The following is a 22,054-nucleotide window of genomic DNA, read 5'->3' as shown; positions in this document are numbered from 1 at the left end:
AATAATTCTTAAAAAAAATAATAGGGTGATACAGAAAAAATATGCCAAATGTACACTACAGACCATAGTTAGTGGTAATAGCCTGATGATATTATCTCAAAATCTGTAACAAATATTCCACAATGGTGTGTTGTATTGGTGAAGGGTTGTTATATGGTAATTCTACACATGCGCATGATTGTTTCGTAAGCCCACAACTTTTGTAATAAAAATATATTTTAAAAAAGAGCAATAGGAGAGTGGGTGTAGCTCAGTGGTTGAACAGCTACTTCACATATTTGAGGTCCCAGGTTCAATCCCTGGTACCTCCTAAAAATACATCTATACCTATATCTATATCTATATATCTACATCCATATCCATATCTATAGCTCTCTATGTAAATAAAGTTAAAAACAATTTATGCACAACAAGACTAGAAGGAAATCTATCAAATGTTAAAATATAGTCTTTGGGTGGTGGGGATGAATAATTTCCCCCTTTTTTGTTTCCCCTATTTTTCAAATTTTCTATAATGGGCATATAATGCTTTAATACTAGGGAAAACTTTTAAATTCATTACTTAGATAGATCAACACATGATTCATTTTTAAACTTAAGAACAATTATAGATATTGATTGCACTTTTTCACAAATATCACTAAATATCATTGGCATGACATGGTGAGTTAGTACTAGAAAATGATCCTACAATTTTCTACTATTGGCACTCTGATAGTCTCCTCTCTGCCACTATCTCCAGTCCTCCTGGCCTTTAGGAACTTTAGGCCTCCTGAATGTGGCCAATTAACTCTGCAGGGTTCCAAAAGAGGGTCACAAAAAGAGACTGTTGGGTCCCTGAGGCCTCCTTAGAGAGACCTTGAGATGACTGGTGGGCCTAACTTTGGTCAAGGTATGAGGAAATCAGTTATTAAATTCAATATGCCAACTGAATGAAATCTATTACTACTTTGACTGAAATCTTAAACTATTTTTAAGAAATTAAAGTGAAGTCAAGGTTGTTGTTATCTAGATTTTTTATTAACCATAGTTAACTTTTCAATTTCAAATCATTGTTCTTATCATAGGTAGTTATTGCTTCTTGGTACATTCTGACCCTATAAATTAGTTATATCCTGTATCTTATATTGCTATCCTTTGCATAATTTCTGCCACTCACCCACAGATGACACTAATTGTCAGTGCACATTCAGGTAACACATTTTGGAATGAAAAAGGTGCTGAGATATTCGAAGTGGACTTGCCTGTCTTTCTGCAGCTCATGTCTTGCCAGGTTATTTGAGCAGACCCGAGGTGATTCTAGCCCCTTTGATGCAGCAACTCTGCTCTAATTACACACACTGAATTTTTCCCTGCCAGACTGGAAGCCTCTTATAAAACTTTAAGAGAGAAAATGAGATATTATGACCTTCATTTCCTGTCCCTCAGCATCCAATCGGGAGACATGGAGACAGCTGAGTTGCTGAGAGTACAGAGCCAAGCTTATTGATAAAGCTGGGCCTGTAGCTTATTTATATGGTACCAGTGGTGGCTGAATGCCACCTTGAGGATAAATACATGCTAACTCTAACCATTTTGATAGTTTCCTGTTTTCTTTTAATTTAACCAAATGAATCCTTTTAAATTATGTGTGCAAATCAAATTACATTGAAGTTGTAGAAAATTACCTTTTAACTTTCTAAGTTTGGAAAAAAATTGGATTCACAGGAGGGTAAACCAAACTCTAAGTCAGTTATTAACTTTCTAGGATCATTGAAAATATTATGTATCATATTGAAGGCAAATCTGATCATGTCGTTCCATTCCCAGGTTAAAACCCTTCCAAGGCTTCCCTTTGCCAAGAATTACGGGGTCCTTTTTAGTCTCTGGTCCATGCCTACTTCTCTGACTTTATCTCCAACCACTCTCCCTCCTCAAATTATATGCCCTCATCCAAAAACAATGCATTTTCTCATCTGAGCAAACCTGGGAAATAAAAGAAGCATACAACATGATAGTTTTTCTCATCATTATATCTGGTACCATGTGGCACAATTCACACTGCAGAGGGTAGAGAATGTTTTACTTTCTCATCAATTGCAATCATGACTAACCCCTGCCATGGGACTTATTTCAAGCCAGAGAGGAATGGCAAGGGCATAAAGGAAGGCTGGTGGCCTTCTAGCTGCCTGAGCGTTTCTGTCTCAGGTTCAGGATCCCAGCAAACCAAAGCTTCTCTTCCCTCTACTGAGACACCCTCTTTATTGTGCATTCAAATTTTTTAAAGCTCTTATTGGGGCGGCGGACTTGGCCCAGTGGTTAGGGCGTCCGTCTACCACATGGGAGGTCCGTGGTTCAAACCCTGGGCCTCCTTGACCCGTGTGGAGCTGGCCCATGTGCAGTGCTGATGCGCAAGGAGTGCCATGCCACGCAGGGGTGTCACCCGGGTAGGGGAGCCCCACGCACGCGCAAGGAGTGTGCCCTGTAAGGAGAGCTGCCCAGCGCAAAAGAAAGTGTAACCTGCCCAGGAATGGTGCCGCACACATGGAGAGCTGACACAACAAGATGATGCAACAAAAAAAGAAACACAGATTCCCGTGCCACTGACAACAACAGAAGCGGACAAAGAAGATGCAGCAAATAGACATAGAGAACAGACAACTGGGGTGGAGGGGAAGGGGAGAGAAATAAATAAATAAACAAACAAATAAAATCTTAAAAAACAAAACAAAACTCTTACTATGGGTTAACAGGTGAAGATTCCCTAATCAAAGAATTGAAACATTCAACAATTTATAGCACTGGTGCACAGCAGTGATTCTTTTGTTTCCCAAGAAATACGATTTGAAAAATTTTACATTCTAACATCAGAGATAAGGAGGCCAGGTATTTAAAGATAATCAGATGATGTGTTTATAATAAATAAATTTATTAAATAGAGGTTGTCCATAAGATATAGGACTAAAGATGGGACTAGTTGTTAAGTAAGCTCTATGTTTTACACTGTTATGGAAACTGTAAGGAGAGAAAAGTTGAAAGGAAGGACTGCAATACATGTGGGAAACTAAAATATTAAATAAGATGTCACTTTTCAAATCAACAATTAAAAAACATTCTCTTGTTCTGATAGAAATCTATCAGGGGCAGAAATTCGGAGCAGGATTTTCTACAATGGGGCATGAAGGAACTTTCTGGAGTAATGAAATGTTTATATTTTGATTGTTATGGTGGTTACATGGATACATACATTTTTCAAGACTCACCAAACTGTACGTATTAAGGTGTGTATTTTACTGTAAATTATACCTCAATAAAGTTGATGTTTAAAAAATTCTTGGAAATGGAGATATGAATTCACTTATAGAACGTTTCCATTATTGGGAAGAACAGAACTTTTTTAAGGAACGTGAGATTACAGTTTTTTCCTTATTATGAACTTGGGCAGCAGCCCAAAGACATTCTAAAGTTATTAAGCAAAGTAAACCCAGAATAGGGATTCCTTCCTGTTGAGTGGGAGAAACAAGGGAAGTGAAAATCTCTTGAGGTGCTCAACAATCTGCAGTATATATAAAAGCCTCTGCCTTTGGAAGGAAATTTTACAACAAAGATGACCTTTTACCAAACATACTGGTGAATAAGTACAAGCTGCAGTAACTAAAACATTATCAAGGAAAATATTTAAGTTGGATAAGATATAAATTCTAATACTATAAATTAGGTCATTAGCAAATCTATAGCAGTTAGTGAATTTTCATTGACTAGTTTTAGAAGGCAATAGGGCTGATTTATTCAAACTATAGAACAAATTACAATGAGAATAATGTAGCAACACTCTTAAAAGGAAACATTCAAACAAGGGCAAGATAGTAGCACTTGTAGATGTCTGTAATATCCTGTTGAAAGAAACAAATTACTTCACTACAATGTTCAAGTTTGAGCATGTTTGACCAGTTGAAGTAAGTTGAAGGGGGCCCCAAAAGAGTTAAGGACTAATTTATGAGGCCATATTAAAACAAGCCCTTATAACTTAATTAAAGGCACTCTCTAAGAAGTCCAAATAGGAGGGAAATAGAGAATTTTTTCCAAATCAAAGACAAAATTTGATGGACCAAAAAGCATTAGATAAAATTTATAGATCCAAGTCATCAAACATGTGATATAAAATAAGGACTTACTAAACTGTAGGGCTGATTCTTTGAGAATTGCCTACAAAGTCAGTTTGTGCACAACACTGGAAGATGAGAATTATTGTTTGATAGTTTCATCTTGCTTTGGACCCCAAAATTGTATTACCCTCTTTAAACCACCAAAGTTGATTACTGTTTCAAAAAGTTAAATGGATGGAGATTTGCAACCAAAGATTATTTCTCCACCAAAATAACATGCTAAAAACACTGAAATAGCAATTGGGAGAGAATTTCTAATATCTCCCTTTCCCAATCCTCAACCAAGTTATTTAAGAGTTAATTTATTTGTTTAATTGGTCCATATACAAAAATCTTACAAAACTGCAGCTGGCTTGGAAAATTACATTTGGTCTTCTGTTGGCCTGGTTCTTTGGAGCTGAGGAATTGATGTTTACTTTCCATCTTCCTCTTTCCATCTGCTTTCCCTAAAGGTTTTCAATTACTAATCCTTTCTGTGGGTGATAAGATACAAGGGTGGATGAGACTCACACAAATAATGTCCTGGATCTCATTTGAGTGTTCCTTAACCCTTATACCATGGCATTCTCTGATGGGTTTAGACCAGGGGTTCTCAACCTTTTTTGTTCCACAGGTCCCTTTGCCAGACAGATGAAAACTACAGGTTCCTTACTAAGTCCACACTATACTATGTATTATTTAATAAATATATCACACCTGTACCAACAAGTCCCCACAAAAATTTTTTTTTTTTAAATTTCAATGCAAGCTCATGGACCCTTGTTAAGACCGGTTTAGACTGTCCTTATACACTGATAACAGTCAAGAGCTAGGGGAGATGTCACTCTCCCATTATGACTTCTTTGAACATATCCCTAAAGAGGTATTTCTAGCCATAACTCTCTTAAACTATTTCATGTCATAAAGACAATTTTTCTATACCTCAGATGCTTTATCTGTGGAATGAAGAATGGCCCTTCTCACCAAATAGGGACACTAAATGTTGATGAAATGCAAACATGAAAGAACTCTGAGTTCTTAGAGGGAAAAATATAGTGGTCTTCCTTTCCTCACAGGGACATTCTAGGGCTTTAGAGCTCTTAAAGAGAAAAATATAAAGTCTTAACTAAGTTAAATTACTATACTTTTCTTTCAGTCTCAGCACTGATTTATACTGGGGTCTTGGATGAAGCCAAATTCATAAAGTAAACTTGCTCTTTTATTTAATCATTTATGTTTATTTAGTCAGTCCACAACTATTTTTTAAAGATTTATTTATTTATTTATTTATCTATTTATCTCCCTCCCCACCCTCCACCCTAGTTGTCTGTTCTCTGTGTCTATTTGCTGCATCTTCTTCTTTGTTCGCTTCTGTTGTTGTCAGCGGCACATGAATCTGTGTTTCTTTTTATTGCGTCAGCTTGTTGTGTGAGCTCTCCAAGTGTGCGGCACCATTCCTGGGCAGGCTGCACTTTCTTTCGCGCTGGGCAGCTCTCCTTACGGGGCGACTCCTTGCACGTGGGGCTCCCCTACGCGGGGGACACCCCTGCGTGGCAGGGCACTCCTTGCACGCATCAGCACTGCGCATGGGCCAGCTCCACATGGGTCAAGGAGGCCCGGGGTTTGAACCGTGGACCTCCCATGTGGTAGACAGATGCCCTAACCACTGGGTCAAGTCTGCCGCCAGTCAAAAACTATTTATGTAAGATTCAATTTGCTGAATCAGAAGTGAAAAAAATGTAAAGGGATTAAAGCATTAAAACTGGAGTAGAATGCCAGAATTTCATACTAAGTTTCGATCCACAATTGTGAAAAATTAATATTCTTGTCTACAAATGTTTTCTGTGATCTGCTGAGGTATATAGCAAACTTAAATCTGAGCAAGTTCAGCTTAATAGTTATTGAATTCCTGTAATTCTATCCAAATGATACAGGTATCTTGTCTCTTGCTATATCTAGATGCCTAAATGTTAATGAAATAAGGCAGAAATAATGAAAACCTCACATGTAAGTTCTTTGAGGCAGTGCTTATATCTTATACATGTTTTATCCCTTCTAGACCCTAGCCTGCTTCCTTGCAGAGAGCAGGTATGCAAAAAAAATGCTGAATTAAATGCAATTAATTTTGTTAGGAGATAAGAGTTGTTTCATGGAGACTGAAGTGGAATTAGGGATGATATTTCTACAGTGCTCTTACATCTTGTATACATTCCAAGAAATCCTGAATAACAAGAAGAAGTCGGCTACATAGATGGCTCCCAAGACATTATTTATGTGCGAAGGAATTGAGAGTAAAGGAAAAAGAGAGTTCACCTAGCTGGAGTCAAGAAAATAGGCAGATTTAGAAGTTAGGGGAAATCTGAGATTTCATAATAGACTAAACATGGAGGGCACATTCAATAAAAGCTCACTGACAGACCTAGAAGCAGAAGGCTTTACTTGCTTTACATTCTTGATAAAGGAGAGTTAAAAATACTGGTCCACACTAAAATGTAAAGACCACAGGAAAATAACATATTTTCTCCTTAACAGATATTAGCACATTATTGGGCAAAGACACATGATTCCTGATCGGAAATAATTAGAGGTAACACGGTTTTATGATAAAAGAAACTCCACTTTCCTGAGGAAGCAATTAGGAGCCTTTTTAAAAAATGTTATCTTTTGAACTCAAAGGGCAGTTCAAGCACGGAAAAGATGGATCTTGATGAGAGACCCAAACATGCTGTCTCTAGCAAAGGCTGGTGGGAGAATACTCAGACCTATGAAATATACATTTAGCTGGGAATCATTCTGATCCCAGAGAGCAGTAATGTTTCATGTAGCACTTCACTTTTACAAGGAAGACCATATGATTTAATCTCATTAGTCCTCAAAACCACCAGTACAATGGCATCCACAATCCCCATTTTACAGATGAGTATCCTGGGACCCAGAGAGGTAAAGTATGTGCTCAAGACCACAAAAACAAACAAACAAACAAAAAAGACCACATAAACTAATATATATTGACCATGCAGACTTTCATTTTTAAACTTTACTGATTTCTTAAAGAGAATGTTTACAGAGGATATATCCACTACTACATGTTCTGTATGTAAAGTCTTTATAAATTACTAAATTGGCTTTTTAATGCAAATCAGTGACCCTGTGTATATCTAGTAGTTCTCTAAGGGCCTGTTCACCCCTGAGACAACTGATCTAACCTCAAACAAGCAACAGTGGAGATATGGGTATGTAAATTTGTCTGGGGGAGATTGGGTGAGGGAGGTGGTAACAGCAGGGCCAGAAAGAGAAAAGGAGGAGGAACACAGCTTGGGAAGGAATGAGGAATGAGGGGGAAAAAAGACAGGACCAAAAGACCTTCAAGGTACTATATCAAGAAATCAAGGAAGCGGACTTGGCCCAGTGGTTAGGGCATCTGTCTACCACATGGGAGGTCCGTGTTTCAAACCCTGGGCCTCCTTGACCCATGTGGAGCAGGCCCATGCACAATGCTGATGTGCACAAGTGTCCCCCGCATAGGGGAGCCCCACGCACAAGGAGTGCGCCCCATAAGGAGAGCCGCCCATTGTGAAAGAAAGTTTAGCCTGCCCAAGAATGGTGCTGCATACACGGAGAGCTATCACAACAAGATGACGCAACAAAAAGAAACACAGATTCCCGTGCCGCTAACAACAACAGAAGCGGACAAAGAAGAACACACAGCAAATAGACACAAAGAACAGACAACTGGGGTGTGTGTGTGTGTGTGTGGGGGGAGAAATAAAATAAATAAAGCTTTAAAAAAAAAAGGGAAAAAAAAGGAAATCAACACATCTTTCTGCAGATTCCCACAATTAAGTATGGACTTCCCACAGATTTCTACACGAGATTATGGGAATACAGATAATGTGCTGTATGTATTTTTAAACAAGAAAAAACAACTATTTAAAATAGCTGCTTTGTGGGAGACTAGGCCAATTAGCAGACCAGACTGTCATGCCCCTTTTGTTTTTCCAGGGACAAAGACTCCTATTATTTTATAGAGGTATCCAAAGAATTCTGATAGTCATGGCAGTTCTTGGCAGGGCTCCAATTACATTTCAACTTCAAATTTCACAAGGCTTTTCAATACATATGAAATCTTGTGATCCTCAAAGAACTTCTTAAAAAATGGAATTTAAATGTAAAAGGAATTCCTTAAAAGTAAATTAATGATAATGAGACAGGCTAGTTTAGGAAAAGGGAAGAAAAATCTAAGATCCGGCAGAAAAACATGGTCGAGAAACAAGGGGCCATAGAACACCGCCTGGAAACCCCCTAAGGGACCAAGAGGGCTGCTGGAAGAACCCCACGAGAAGCTGGCCATAAGAACCTCATTTGGAATGGCATTATGTCTGGGGTCAAGGGTAAGTCCCTAATACCCTAAAGGGGCCTCACCATTGGGCCCTTGGGGAATTGACTGGTGGGGTAATCAATCAGAACAGTAAACAGCCGGGCCCCCTTCCCCAGACATTTGAAAGGGAAGTAATAATTAATAGCTAACAAGGTAACCACACAACCAAATCTCTCTCTCTCTGCCTGAAGCAACCCACACCCCCACCTGGGGATACGTAATCTGTTATTTTCTCCCATTTCTGTTCTCATTTCCCATTTTCATCAATAAACTAGTGGCCTAACTAAACTGGTAAGTTCTTAAATTCTTTTATGTAACATAGCCAAGAACTTAGAGGAATCTGGCTTCAACAATATGTCAATCATTGCATTCATTCCAAACTTCCAGGGGAAGAAAAATATATACACACACAGAGGCTCAGGTCATCCTTACATGTGAGATAGGTTTGGAGGTTAAACTAACAAATCCAGAAGTAAAGCGTGTTCTAGTTAGATTCAGAGTTCTTGTGCACTGTTAAGTACCATTTATTAACTGAAAATTATATATTTATTTGAGGTTTTATATTATTATAAACAGTTATATGGGACATAGTCTAACACATGGTTTTAGGGTATTTAAAATCACATTTTGAATCAGTGTAAAATTATCATAAAAACTGTTGCATTCGGTCACTGCTCCAGTATCACTCAAAGTAAACATATTATATTCACTACTTGGAAAAAAGAAATGATCCAAATATAATTCCAAGATAAATAAAAAGAAGTAACTAATAAAAGTTGGGCTCTTGGCCAGTCTGAAGTGCCAAAGGTAAGCCTTTTTAGGAAAGAAGAAGTCTGGCTTCTTAAAATGCAGCAAGTTCATGATTAAATGTCTCTCTAGGTTTATGATCCTCAAAGGATCACAGACTATAAGAACCGCATCTTAGAGAACATCTTGCCAAAAGGCAGATAAATACTGTCTCAGAGATGTGATGCAGTTTGCCTGAGATAACACATAAAGTAAATTCCAGTACTAGAACTTGAACCTAGCTTTTAATTCCAATACTAGTATCCTTTCCACAACAGTATTCTAATTTCTGCAAAGCCAACACTTACTGCCTCTGAGGTAAAAGTTGTCATGGAGAAGAGGAGTTTCTAGTTATTTAGGACTCAGTAAAATATTTATTAAACCATAGTTGTGTCAACAGGTATTTTAAATCAATTAAATATGATTATCTTTACTTACAAATGTCATCCACTGTGACAGGGAATCAATGTTTCAAGCTGTTGAACAGGTCATCATCCCTGTCCTGTTGGATGACACCTGTAAATAAAATAAATCTATTTTTGAATGAGTAGATTTTAAGCCAGCTAGATTTAAGATGCATGCAGTTTAAAGCAAAGAGTAATTTTTAAGATGATTTTTATATATGTATTGCTGGAGGGAGATACTTCCCAGTACCAGCTATTTCACTGTAAGTAGCTATTGCTGGCCATTAGCACAAAAGAACTGAGATAATACAAAATATAATGTTGCTAAAATATACAGAGAATCATGTATTCCAGAGCCAAGGGTCCTTCTGGCATTACCTATCTCAGACTCCTGCCTCTGTGAATATTATCTCCACTTTCTAGGGGAGGGGACAATCATAGCCCCTCAAAATTTAATTACTAGTCCAATCAATGTCAAATAGCTAAATGTCTTTAGCTCAAATCTCCCTGATGTTTAAAAGTACATATAGAATACATTAACAAAGGTTATTATTAGATTGATCAACTTTGAAAGACTCATGTGCATACATTTTAAAATATTTTACAAATGTTGACTTAGAATATTCTAATCTGAATAAAATGTAATGTCAGTGTTAGATATTTAAATATAAGCTTTACTGAAAGGTGCCATGAATGAAAGATCAACCCACAAGAAAATGGGAACTGGAGAATAAAAAGAACAATATTAAATACAGCATGTATTTAGGACTTTAAGTTCTGGCTACTTCCAGAAAGGATTTGTGGCTCTTACAAATTTAAGAATTAATTGTTTTATAAAAAACAATTTTCTACAGTCCATAATTGAAAATGTTGGCTTTTCTGGAGCCACAAAATGCCAATCTAAGTGAGATCTGCCTGAAACTAAAATTTGGGCTGGACAATGAATATGACAAATTACTGTTCCATTCCTAAATACTATGAGCTGACTGGAAGTATTTTAGAATGATGCTCTGAAGTAATATGGCTGTTAGAATAACATTACCACCAAACTCATATTGATACAAGCACTGTTTGAGTGTTTTACATGCAACATATCATCTAATTCTCCCAACTCGATTCTTAGTACCATTTTACAAATAAGAGTATCAAAGCACAGAGAAATTAACTTGTCCAAGTTTGTTCAGCTAGTTAAATGGCTGAACTTGGACACACATGTATTTGATGACAGAATCCAAGCGTAAAACCACTACACAATATTGCATTTTTTTAATTTAGCAACTGAAGATTCTTGAAAATGTAAGAATGAATTACTGCAGTTCCAATTAGAACACATAAATCCCTGCATCCCCACTAAATACCATATAATATGAAACATCAGGAAATTCTTTCACTTTTTTCCTTGGGACTGGGGGATTCTGGGAACAAATTTTAAAGTAAAATAATCTTAATGCCAAGGAATGAAAATTTCTGACATCAACCTGAAATATATCACAATTAAAATATGAAAACTGAAAATATTAATTTTTTTATAATTAAAATAAAGTAAATCTTCCTAATTCAATTACTTCTCAACAGTCCATGGAGAGATAAATTCTCCTATTCAAGACTGATTCCCCAAATAGTACAAAAGCTGTATTTGAAAAAATATATAATAGCATTTTACTAAAGAAAAGAACTATTTATAAAGTGAATTATCTTTAAGGAAAACAAAAAAAGTAATTTTGATAGGTAATGCAATCCCGTAAAGTTCTTCTATAATAGTGGTTGTCTTTGTCTTTTTTTTTTTTTTTGACTATAAGTTATGCTTCTGACCAAAATCCCTGAAATTTTTTACTACAAGCCATTTTTTCTTACACATTTTAAAAACTATGAAGCTGATAAAATAAGAAATAACCTGGAGTATGAAAAATACCTGACATATTTTAACCAAACAAGAATTAGATATATGCAAAGCTTAGCACCATAGCAACTAGACATTAGAGAAACACACATCCTCTTCAAATCACTGTGGAAAAGTTAATCTCTTTGAGCAATAATGGCTTTCTTAAAAAGACCCAAAACAGAAAAAGATAAAGTGTGGTTTCACAGTAGCTTACCCTTTTCTCTGATACCCCATCCTGGCCTGTAGAATCTCTCTCATCATGTGTTTCTTTCAGGACTGGCATATGTTTTTTGTATGCTGGCTCTCTGTTTAAGGTTGTGTATCCTATGTGCTCATAAATTGGGTTTATCGTCATCTTGGCAATGTATTCTGCTGCCTTGGTTTCAATATAGAGAGTAATCAATCCATCAGTCACCAGATCGTGGATGGACTCAAAGCGTTTCTCCCCAACAAAGTGCTTTCCATCGTAGTAGAGCCTGAAGTTTCTGGTTTGACTTCCAAATCTGCCTCAATGAAATGGGAAAAATGTTTTAAAGAAAAGTAAGCAAGTGAATTCTTTCTGAAAAAAAGTTAAAAACTATTGGTTTGTGTGTGTGTCTTCTTTGTTTGTTTACATAAGCTGTGGCTAATCTCTGTGAATCGTTTGGAAAACATAAAAGTTAAACTTTTGAACACAAAGAATGAACCAGCAGCAACTAGGGATAACTAGCCAAAAGTATGTCTACCATAGAAGGAAAAAACTGTTCTTATTTATCTTTTGAAGCAACTTCATTGTTCCTGTAGGAAAAATAAATGGGGGAAAAATAAACCCCATATCCTATTAGAACACATTCTATATACAAAAGGTCAATTCTATCAAATGTGAAATTTCCATATTAACACTTTCTCTTCAGGTTGATCAGTAAAGACAATCAACATACTTGAGACCTCAACATTCAGGTCTTTTAATAGGAAAGCTCTGTTTAGGGCTGACCTGAGTATGATGCCAGCAATCTTTTAAAATAGAGCTGATTCCAGAGCCTACGCTATGCTGGGCAGGATGGCACGGAACACACTTTTGCTACTTCTGGCCATGGGTCAAAGGTCTGTTCTTCTCTTTTTACACAGTCATCCTTCTCTGTCCACTTGTTCAGTCTGGGTAAAAATGTTTTCAAAATATAGGTCACATAAGCCACAAATATCAGACTCTAGGGTCCTGGGCAAAAAAGATTAAACAAGTTTGTCCCTTCTTTCTCAACTAAGTGACTCCAAGAGATGTTATCCATAATTTCCCACTCCTTCTCAGCCTGTACTTCAGCTCTAGCCCTCTAGTTGTACCAAACTTCAGGCCCTAAGGGAACTAAATCAAGTAACTAAAATAAGTTGTGATATGTTTGGATTAAAAACTTAACTTCAAGGCTCAATGACTGAATTCATATTCTGGGACATGTTGTATGTGTTGATGTTCAAACTTGAATGTGAACAGGTATTTCAAACTATACTTGACAACTTTTTTTCTGGCTTTACTATATAAATTTTCTATTTAGTCAATGATTTAATCATAGCATAACTTAATGACTCTGTTTATTCCCTTTTTTCCAAATATTTGTAATTAGATGTAGTTAACAGATGATGAATTTTCCACGTATGCTCAGTAGTCTTCTAATAAGCACGTAGAGGTGTAAAAAGCAAAAAACTTCACCTCAAGGGACAGGAGAATGAACTTCCATCTTGGAATTATGATTGATATTTTTCTGAAAAATGCATTAAGGTTTTCCTTGTCTACTCTGAAGCACACTCTTTTTTACATAAAGAATGGCATCACAGTACAAACCACCAGAGACTTCTCCTCTTCTTCAATCTGAAAGGCATGTGGTTGTACTTTGTGGAATTAAAAGCAGGGAAAGGGAACAGAAAATCTTTGAGCAAGGTAGGGAATGAATGTGTATATTCTATGTAAGTAGAGCCATAAAAGGGAGATGCCAAATCTAAGGCCAAATAAATAATTCTTATAAAAGTTTATGGCTTACAGATTGTCATTTATTCAATAAACATTTAACAAGCCAGCCAGCCCCTCTTAGATATCAGGTCGTTCATAATAAAGCTCCTGTTCCTTTGGTAACCCCAAAGAGACTGTAAAACAGACAAATATAAAAACATATCAATACAAAGGCAACATGAAATGCTGGATCTTAAAAAGTTCACCTTTAGATAGAACTTTCAAAAATGATTATAAAATATTACATAATCTTGTTTTGATATATAAAAGTTAGATTTCTGTAAAGTGATTCATCGAACCAAGTAAATCCAGTATCTCCCTTATACTAAGAAAACCAAGAAACCCACTACTAAGATGTTGGAGCTTACACATAAAAGCTTACATAAGATCCCAGAATTGCTCTTAATATACAAGTACAAAAGCATCCTTGCAGTCTTGAAGTAAGGTTTGACCAACAGTGGTAAACCTATGTGTAGCAAGTGTAGGTTCTATGTGTTTAAGAGAAAAACCTTATGCTTTGGCATCAAAGAGATCTGAGTTCAAATCCAGGATCTGCTACTGCCAAGGTGAGTGACTGGGAAAATCATTCTTCAAATTCTACATCTAGAAAATAGGAGTAACACCACCTACCCCAAATGGTTGTGTAGATGGAACCTGATTACTTAAATCAAAGCTAAGTATATAGTAGGCTAAGTGAATGGTAGTTTCCTTTCCTTCTTCTCTGTCAGCCTAGGCTAATGAGAGAATGAGGTATCTAAAACAATAAAGAAAAATCAGAGAAGATAATCAATATGCATTGAAAGAACAGAATAAATAACTGATAACACTGTCTATAAGGGAATATCTCTGTACTAAATAATTTAAATATAAAGCTGATTTATATTTAAATTCAGTAAGAGACAAAAAAAGCTATAAGGCCAGAATAAGTATTCAACACAGAAAGAGAGACACAGATATGTGCACTGACAATTGGTGGGGCTGGTTTCATAGCATCAGTGTGCCAGGTTCCTCTTCCTTGCTGAAGCTGTGGACTAGAGAATGGCCTGCAGCTTCCAGGAGAAAGGGTTTTATCTAAAGGCCAGCACTGCCCTTGGGCAGCGTTGACTTACTGACCTATTAGTCAGTAAGCTAACTCTGATCAGAGACACAGGGAGCCAGGATCTAAACCTTGTCTTACCCAGTGTGATGGTGGGTGCAGGTGGGGTGAGGAAGAGGAGAGGACTTAGATCTTTGGCCTGAGTCTCCAAGAAAGGGGCAAGTGTGAAGGCTACTTGGCATGGGATGGGATGGAATGGGATGGGATGGAATGGGATGGGTGGGGCAGAAGCCAGCAAGCCTTGTCCAGCCTTGAAACCAAATTACCAAACTGAGGACAGTGGCTCTGTGTTGGGCACCTTGGAGCTCCGCACTCCTTTATGGTCAGGCCAACCAAAGCAACCATTTAATTTCCTGGTGCTTCCATTTTCAGGATCTTGGAAAGCCTGTCAGACCTAGTTTGGTTTAGAAAGGAACAGGGACCTGAGCTAGGCCTTCTACCTCTTGATCAGGCAGAATGAGCCCAGGAGTTTAGAGAGGCATTTGGTGTTCCCATGTCCAGCCCAGCTAAGACCTGCAGAAAACAGGTCTGAATCATCTGTTACAGCTTCCAACCAAGACAGCTCTGGCCTAGAGCAGAGCTCGGAAATGTAGGCAGCAGTGAGCTCAGGAGGGCCAGAGGGCCAAGAAAGAGATGTGCTGAATGGGTCAGCCCTGCGCTGCTTCCCATAAACTGAGTTGGGTTATTGCTTCCACCAGAGGGGTAGTCGCCACCCCCAGAATTTGAATAGCTGAGTCAGAGAGCCCCAGTGAGGAAAGTGAAAGTGGGGGAACAGCACATGTACGTACATATGGAAATCAGGGCTGTCTTCAGGTCCTGAAGACACTCATTAATTTTACAGTCAATAAAAAGGTAAGAGGAGCTCTTTGAATTTTTCTTCTAGATGCCCCAGAGTAAGTTTCTACCTCTTGGTTTTACAGAGTGGCGGTACAACAGAGTGCAAAGAGGGAACGAGATGGAGGGAAGCAGGGGGAGTCCTCCCACTGTGCTCTAGGAGCTATCCCTCAAATTCAACAGAGAACTAAGTAAATATATTACTACTTAAAGCAAGACATAACATTAAATAGATCTAGTGACGACTACTGAACTCAAGACTTTAGTTGTACTGATTTGTAAAACTTGTCAAAGAAAAAACATTTCTGCCATTTTAACAGGAGAATTTTCTTTTCATTTTTTCCCCTTCCATATTATTTGCCTCTGCCTTTGCTTTTAAATAGTTAAATTCCTTGGTGAACATGGTTGAAACTGTATAGACCCAGGGTTCAACAAGATAAAAATTCATTTTCTCCTAAGTGGTACTATAGTTAACAAATAGGGGGAAAAAAAAAAGACTAGGGTGATCTACTTTGAACTGCTACTGTTACATATAAATCACCACTTTCTTGAAAGAATGTCTATTCCTCCAGTGATTCCAGGTTTTGGTTTTCATATTCTGAACAGCTGTTTAATGCTGTCCCAACTGCATTCAGATGAATTTAAAAATATATAGTTCTAACATCTAGCTTTAAAAAATGAATAGAACCTTTAACACCATCCTTTCTATTTTTTAGCAAGTGAATTGTACTCATTAAAATATCAGTCTAGAAGGACAAAATGATGAAAATATATATAAAGAATAGCCTTTAGAATTTTCCTTTTTTTTTTTTTTTTTTTAAACCAAGAGGCCAAATTACTGGAAGTATCTCTTCAAAGGGAAGTTCCAAACTACATTGTTTTCTGTTAAGACAAAACATACAGCACACACTTATCTAAGCTAACAATAAAATGTCAGAAGTACTTCCAGCAACCACTATACAAAAAACAGTTTTATTTCTCATAAATATATATTTGTATGTTGTTTACTAAAGCCTGAAGCTAATCTAAATGTGAAATACAAGTATTTCATAAACTCATCTAATCATAAACATATCCTTGGATAGAAGGTTAAAACAGAGATAAGAGTATAATGAGGCAGTCAGTTAGGTACTAAAAATAAATTTAGATAGATTTATGAACTATGGAAGGCTAAGTAAGAGAGAACATAGCTATTAATATATATAATTCTAAAATATTTTTCCACCTAAAACTCTGTTATACTACTTTGGTCTATCTTGCTATTTAATTTTGGATGGTAAAATGGGGAAAAAGTATTAAAATTAGTGAACTCATGATATTCCCCTGGCAGAATAAATCATCTGCAGGCAATGAAAAAAAGTGCACCTTAATTTACCAAATAATTATTTTTAGAGTTATTTTAGCTTAGTTTGTTCCCTTCTTCAGTAATTCCTTTTAAACAAGATTTTATGAGGCAACTTCTGGTCAAAGACAGCAGCCTGAGCAAACATCTCTTCTACCTCATGAAACTCCTAAAATACCAACTCAAAGATTTGTTTTTATAGGCACAAACCCCTATGGACAAAAAGTACTTGGGGGAAACATCAGCAATAAGAATTTGGAAGTATGAAAGTAGAAGAAAGAATAATTGCCTTAGAAGACCCAAGAGAACTGAATCCTAAGTCAGCAATGGGGAAAGCCAGGAAGCAAATGGATTTGCAAAACCAAATCATCCAAGGGTTTTGGTGGCACCAGTACATCTGGAAAGTGGAACTGATAGAGAAGGAGTAGCTGAAAGTCTACTTAAGAAGAAGTTAGATATCCTCCTTCCTGTTCCAAATGTCCCTCCTTTTCTACCCTGGCAAAAGACTGCAGGTCTGTTTTCTTCATAAAAAGAGGGAGATTTTGAACTGCGGAACACCAGGCAGAGTTAAAGGCAAAGGTACCATCCTGAAAATTAAATGAAAGTTTTAAGTACTGAAGGTTAGGACCTCCAACTCTCTTTACCATCTGGTTCCCAGAAGGCTGATATCTGTCCTGACAGAATACTGGAAGATTCTTCTCTAGGAAATCTGATCAGTCCAAGAGAAAAGACTTAAATATAGACACATCCATAGTTTTCCAATAAAACAGCCCAGTCAAAAATTACTCTGTAATTGACAAGGTTCCCCCATGCTCTCAGACCCACCAGTCAATTTTTCAGTACACTAAATATGAGCAGTCAAGGATCACCTGACATTTGAGGAAAACTTCCCTCATGAAGATAAAGACTATGACAAACAGAATCAAAGCAAGGTGAAGGAAACAAACCATGTAAAAAGATGAAAACACCTTTTAAAAATTATCAGTATTCTCAAAGAAACAAAATAGAGGATGTTTCCTATTATTATTTTTTAATAGTATTTATCCAAAAAACATTACGATGCTATAAAAAGCAGTAAATATAGAATACATATAAAAATAAACAGAAAAAAAGGAATATAACAGAAACGAAATTTTTAATAGAAAAATGAAATATAAAATTTTCAAGATGGGCAAAAAAGGAGTGGGTGTAGCTCAGTGGTTGAGCACTAACTTCCCACGGACAAGGCCCTAGTGCCTCAAAAAAAAAAAAAGAAGGGTGAAAAGGTTTGAGAAATAGGAGAAAAAAGAGAAAAAATTAAGGATAAATCCAGCAAGTCTGACATCTAAATAACAGGAGTTCTAGAAAGAGAAACTAGAGAAAATGGAAGAAGAAATTAAAGCAAAATTCAAGAAAATTTATCAAAATTGATCAGAAGGATCACAATGGATGAAAATAGGCCTACAATAAAGGATAAACATGAAAAGATGCTCAAAGAGTAGTCCAATAGTTGCAAATTAAATACTCAGATTGGCAAAAAAATCTGAAAATACCATGTAACTGCAAGGATATAGCATAGCTAATATAACCAGCATCTGTCAAACTTTTAACAAAGAGATTCTACATTATCTAATAAAGTTGAACATATGCACACTCTAGAGCAAAGAAATCCCACTTCTAGGTAATATCCTAGAGAACATGCATGACTATATGTACTGGGATATACACACACAAATGTACATAGTAGCAATGTTCATAAACGTCTAAATCTGGAAATCACCTAAATTCCCAGTACAAGAGAAAAATTATGGTATACCAGTACAATGAAATACTATACACCAAGGAAAATGAATGTATACATGCAACAGCATGGATAAATTTTACAAATATAATGTTGAGAAAAAAAGGGCAAGTCACAGAAAATATAGTGTGGTTCCATTTATATAAAGTTCAAAAGCAGGCAAAACCCAAGTATATTATATAGGAAAGTATACATAGGTGGTTAAAACTATCAAAGAGAGCATGAAAAACATCACTATAAAGTGAGTATAATGGCTATTTCTAATGAAGAAGGCTGGGAAAATAACAAGAAAGGGAAACAGAATTTCTGGAATACAAATGATGTATGTTGATGTGGGTAGTAGATTATACAGGTTTACATTTACATACATTTGTTAAACTAAACATATATGTTTTATACACTTATATCAGGATGCTTTATTTCACAATAAACATGTTTAAACAATAAAAGGAAAGAGTATCATATCCAATTGACAGTCAAAGATCTTAGTCTGGAAGGAAAAACAATCAGAAGCAGAGTCCCTGTAAGTATTTTGATCTACAGAATTTAAGAATACAAATTTAATAATAAAAGATTTCAATGATAGTGCTAAGAAAACAAAACTGAGAACCAAAATAAGAAATAATTGTCCTTAAAGAGCAGATGTCAACAAATCGAAAAGTTGTTCAGTAATATAATTCAGGAAATTTTCCAGAAAATAAAGAAAGAACTGAATCTCAAGACAGAAAGAACACACTGTTTACTGGGTAAGTTTATTAAAGAATTATAATATCAAAACATATCCTGGGGAGTGGATGTAGCTCAGTGGCTGAGTGCCCCCTTCCCATGTACAAGGTCCTGGGTTCAATCTCCAGTACCTCCTAAAATAAAATAAAAAATAAAATAAATATATATCCTGGTTTAAGTTACTAAATTAAACAAATAAAAAATTTTTCAGATAACCAGGAAGGAAAAAGTGTCACCTTCATATAGGTGTAAAAAGCCAGAGTGTTCTCAGACTGTGACTGAATGTCAGAAACACGGACTGACAAGCAAAAAGCTCTGAGTAAGAAAGCATAACCAGAAGATACTCTATCCAAACAAGCTATGGTTTAAAGACAATAGTGAGATACTCTTTATGAGACATCACTGCTTCTTTAAAAAAAAAAACAAAGTCCTGAGATGCCAATGAATGACGTCAGCTTTTTTTTAAAACAAATACAGATTTAGTGGAAGAAATCTGACATCTTACTTAAGTTAATGACCAACCTTCACAATATAACTAAATTTGCTATAATTTCACTTCCATGGAATGCAGGCAATCTTTCGTAAGCATGATCTGGTAGATGAGTTCCATCGTGTCTTTAGTACACGACTCTGCGAACTATATAGCAAACAGAAGCAAAGCCCTGATACACGGAGTCAGCCTTGATGACCTATTCTACCACACTAAATGGTGCCCAAGAGGCCCAAGAAGCCCATAAATTCAGGGAGAAGCTTATTCAGTGGTAAAATCTCTTTTGTATACAATTTCATCTTTAAAATTATAAAGTATCCCTCCTACTCATGCCTTCTTCCTGTACATGCTCATGCTCACCAATCCCCACTTCTAGCCTTCCTCGTTTCTATCATAATCTCTTAACAATAACCCTGGTACAAAATGTCAGGGGTAGATAAATGGACCTTTTACAAAAAAACAACGATTAAGAGCTTCCTGCTTTACTGCACTTGATAACATACTGATATATTTTATACTTTTTAGTGGTATAAGCAAATGGGATCTAGTCTGTATATAGTCATGGAAACTCAGTCATTCTGACTAATGATAAAATAAGGATGGGAAAGATCATTTATTTGAGCAAGTATATATCAACATCATTTCAAAAAAGGAAGTGCAGGTGCCATACAAATTTGTACCATCATAAAAACACACCTCATATTTCAGACTACTATTCAATTTGACAGCTAACTAAATTATAATAAAGATAATAAAATGAGAGAACACATTAAGATAAGTAAACGTATATGACCCAATCAAACTAATATGTAGAAGATGAAAGGACAACCTAACTCTCTGGAACTCTAATGACTGGGAGAGCTATTAATAATTGGTTTTTGGGAAACGGACTTTGGCCCAGTGGTTAGGGCGTCCGTCTACCACATGGGAGGTCCGCGGTTCAAGCCCCGGGCCTCCTTGACCCGTGTGGAGCTGGCCCATGCGCAGTGCTGATGCGCGCAAGGAGTGCCGTGCTACACAGGGGTGTCCCCCGCGTAGGGGAGCCCCACGCGCAAGGAGTGCACCCATAAGGAGAGCCGCCCAGCGCGAAGGAGGGAGCAGCCTGCCCAGGAATGGCGCCGCCCACACTTCCCGTGCCGCTGCCGACAACAGAAGCGGACAAAGAAACAAGAAACAAGACGCAGCAAAAAGACACAGAAAACAGACAACCGGGGGAGGGGAGGGGAAATAAATAAATAAAAATAAATCTTTAAAAAAAAAAAAAAAATTGGTTTTGTTGAAACTTGCCTACAACTGCTGGTTCATCTGTTGATCATGAAATAAAAATACATGTTAATAATCTGTAACAAATGTTCCATGACAATGCAAGATATTGGTGGAGGGGTGTTGTATGGGAATTCTGCACGATATGTTGATTGTTTTGTAAGCTCACAACTTCTCTCAAAAAAAATATATATATATATATGAAAGAAAAGAAAACAGGTTGAATGAGTAAAGCATAAGAATTCTGGCTTCTCTTACTTTAAAAAAAAATCATAAGTCTGAAAGATGAGACTCTGGAGATAGAAGAGACCTTTGGATTTATCTAATCTCTTGCTACTCAAAGTGTAATCCATGGACCAGGAGCATTAGCATCACTTGACAACTTGTTTGAAATCCAGGCTGGCAGAGCCCATTCCAGCCTCCATTCCAGACCATCAGATTCAGTATCTGCATTTTAAACAAGATCACAAGGTGATCACTAAGTGAGATACACTGATCTAATCCAGCCCCCTCACATTATAGATGCAGCAACTAAGAATTTATATATAGTTCCTAAATAGTAAAACAGGCAGGCTAATAAAAACAAATCAGTATGATGCAAAACAAAATGGGGATTATTGGGTTCTCCTTTGCAGTAAACACATGGATTCTGTGATGGCTGTTGTAGCCACTCAAGGGCATTTCCCATTTATTCCCAGCTACAAGGCCACATTCTGGAGGGATAAGGTGGACAACAGTCTGACCTCCAGATAAGTAGGGTATTATTATAAATGAGCAGAAGCAGGCCAAAATTTGAACAAGTATATTCATTAACACTCAGCAAATTATAAGACTTTTCTCATAAAAATAAATACCTCACTTAAAAAAATCAATTTATTGTATGCTTTCCATGCAAAATTGTGTTAACTTAAATAAACAATCCAATGGGTTTTGACAGATGCAAGGTCATGGTTAAGATTCAGAACATTTCC

At 36.7% G+C, this 22,054-nt stretch overlaps 1 protein-coding gene across 3 annotated transcripts in view; it reads right to left on the bottom strand.

Annotated features, from left to right (window-relative positions):
• The window catches only part of CHN1 (chimerin 1), a 191,497-nt gene that overhangs the window by 66,708 nt on the left and 102,735 nt on the right, over positions 1-22,054 (bottom strand). For all 3 annotated transcript variants that reach the window (XM_004476808.5, XM_071216288.1, XM_058300622.2), the window contains one exon: positions 11,789-12,077. In XM_004476808.5, the coding sequence (XP_004476865.2) occupies positions 11,789-12,077 (289 nt within the window). The remainder of the gene's footprint in view (positions 1-11,788; positions 12,078-22,054) is intronic.

The sequence above is a fragment of the Dasypus novemcinctus genome, chromosome 7 (assembly GCF_030445035.2).
Source record: "Dasypus novemcinctus isolate mDasNov1 chromosome 7, mDasNov1.1.hap2, whole genome shotgun sequence".
Lineage (NCBI taxonomy): Eukaryota > Metazoa > Chordata > Mammalia > Cingulata > Dasypodidae > Dasypus > Dasypus novemcinctus.
This window is presented reverse-complemented; position numbering and strand designations above follow the sequence as displayed.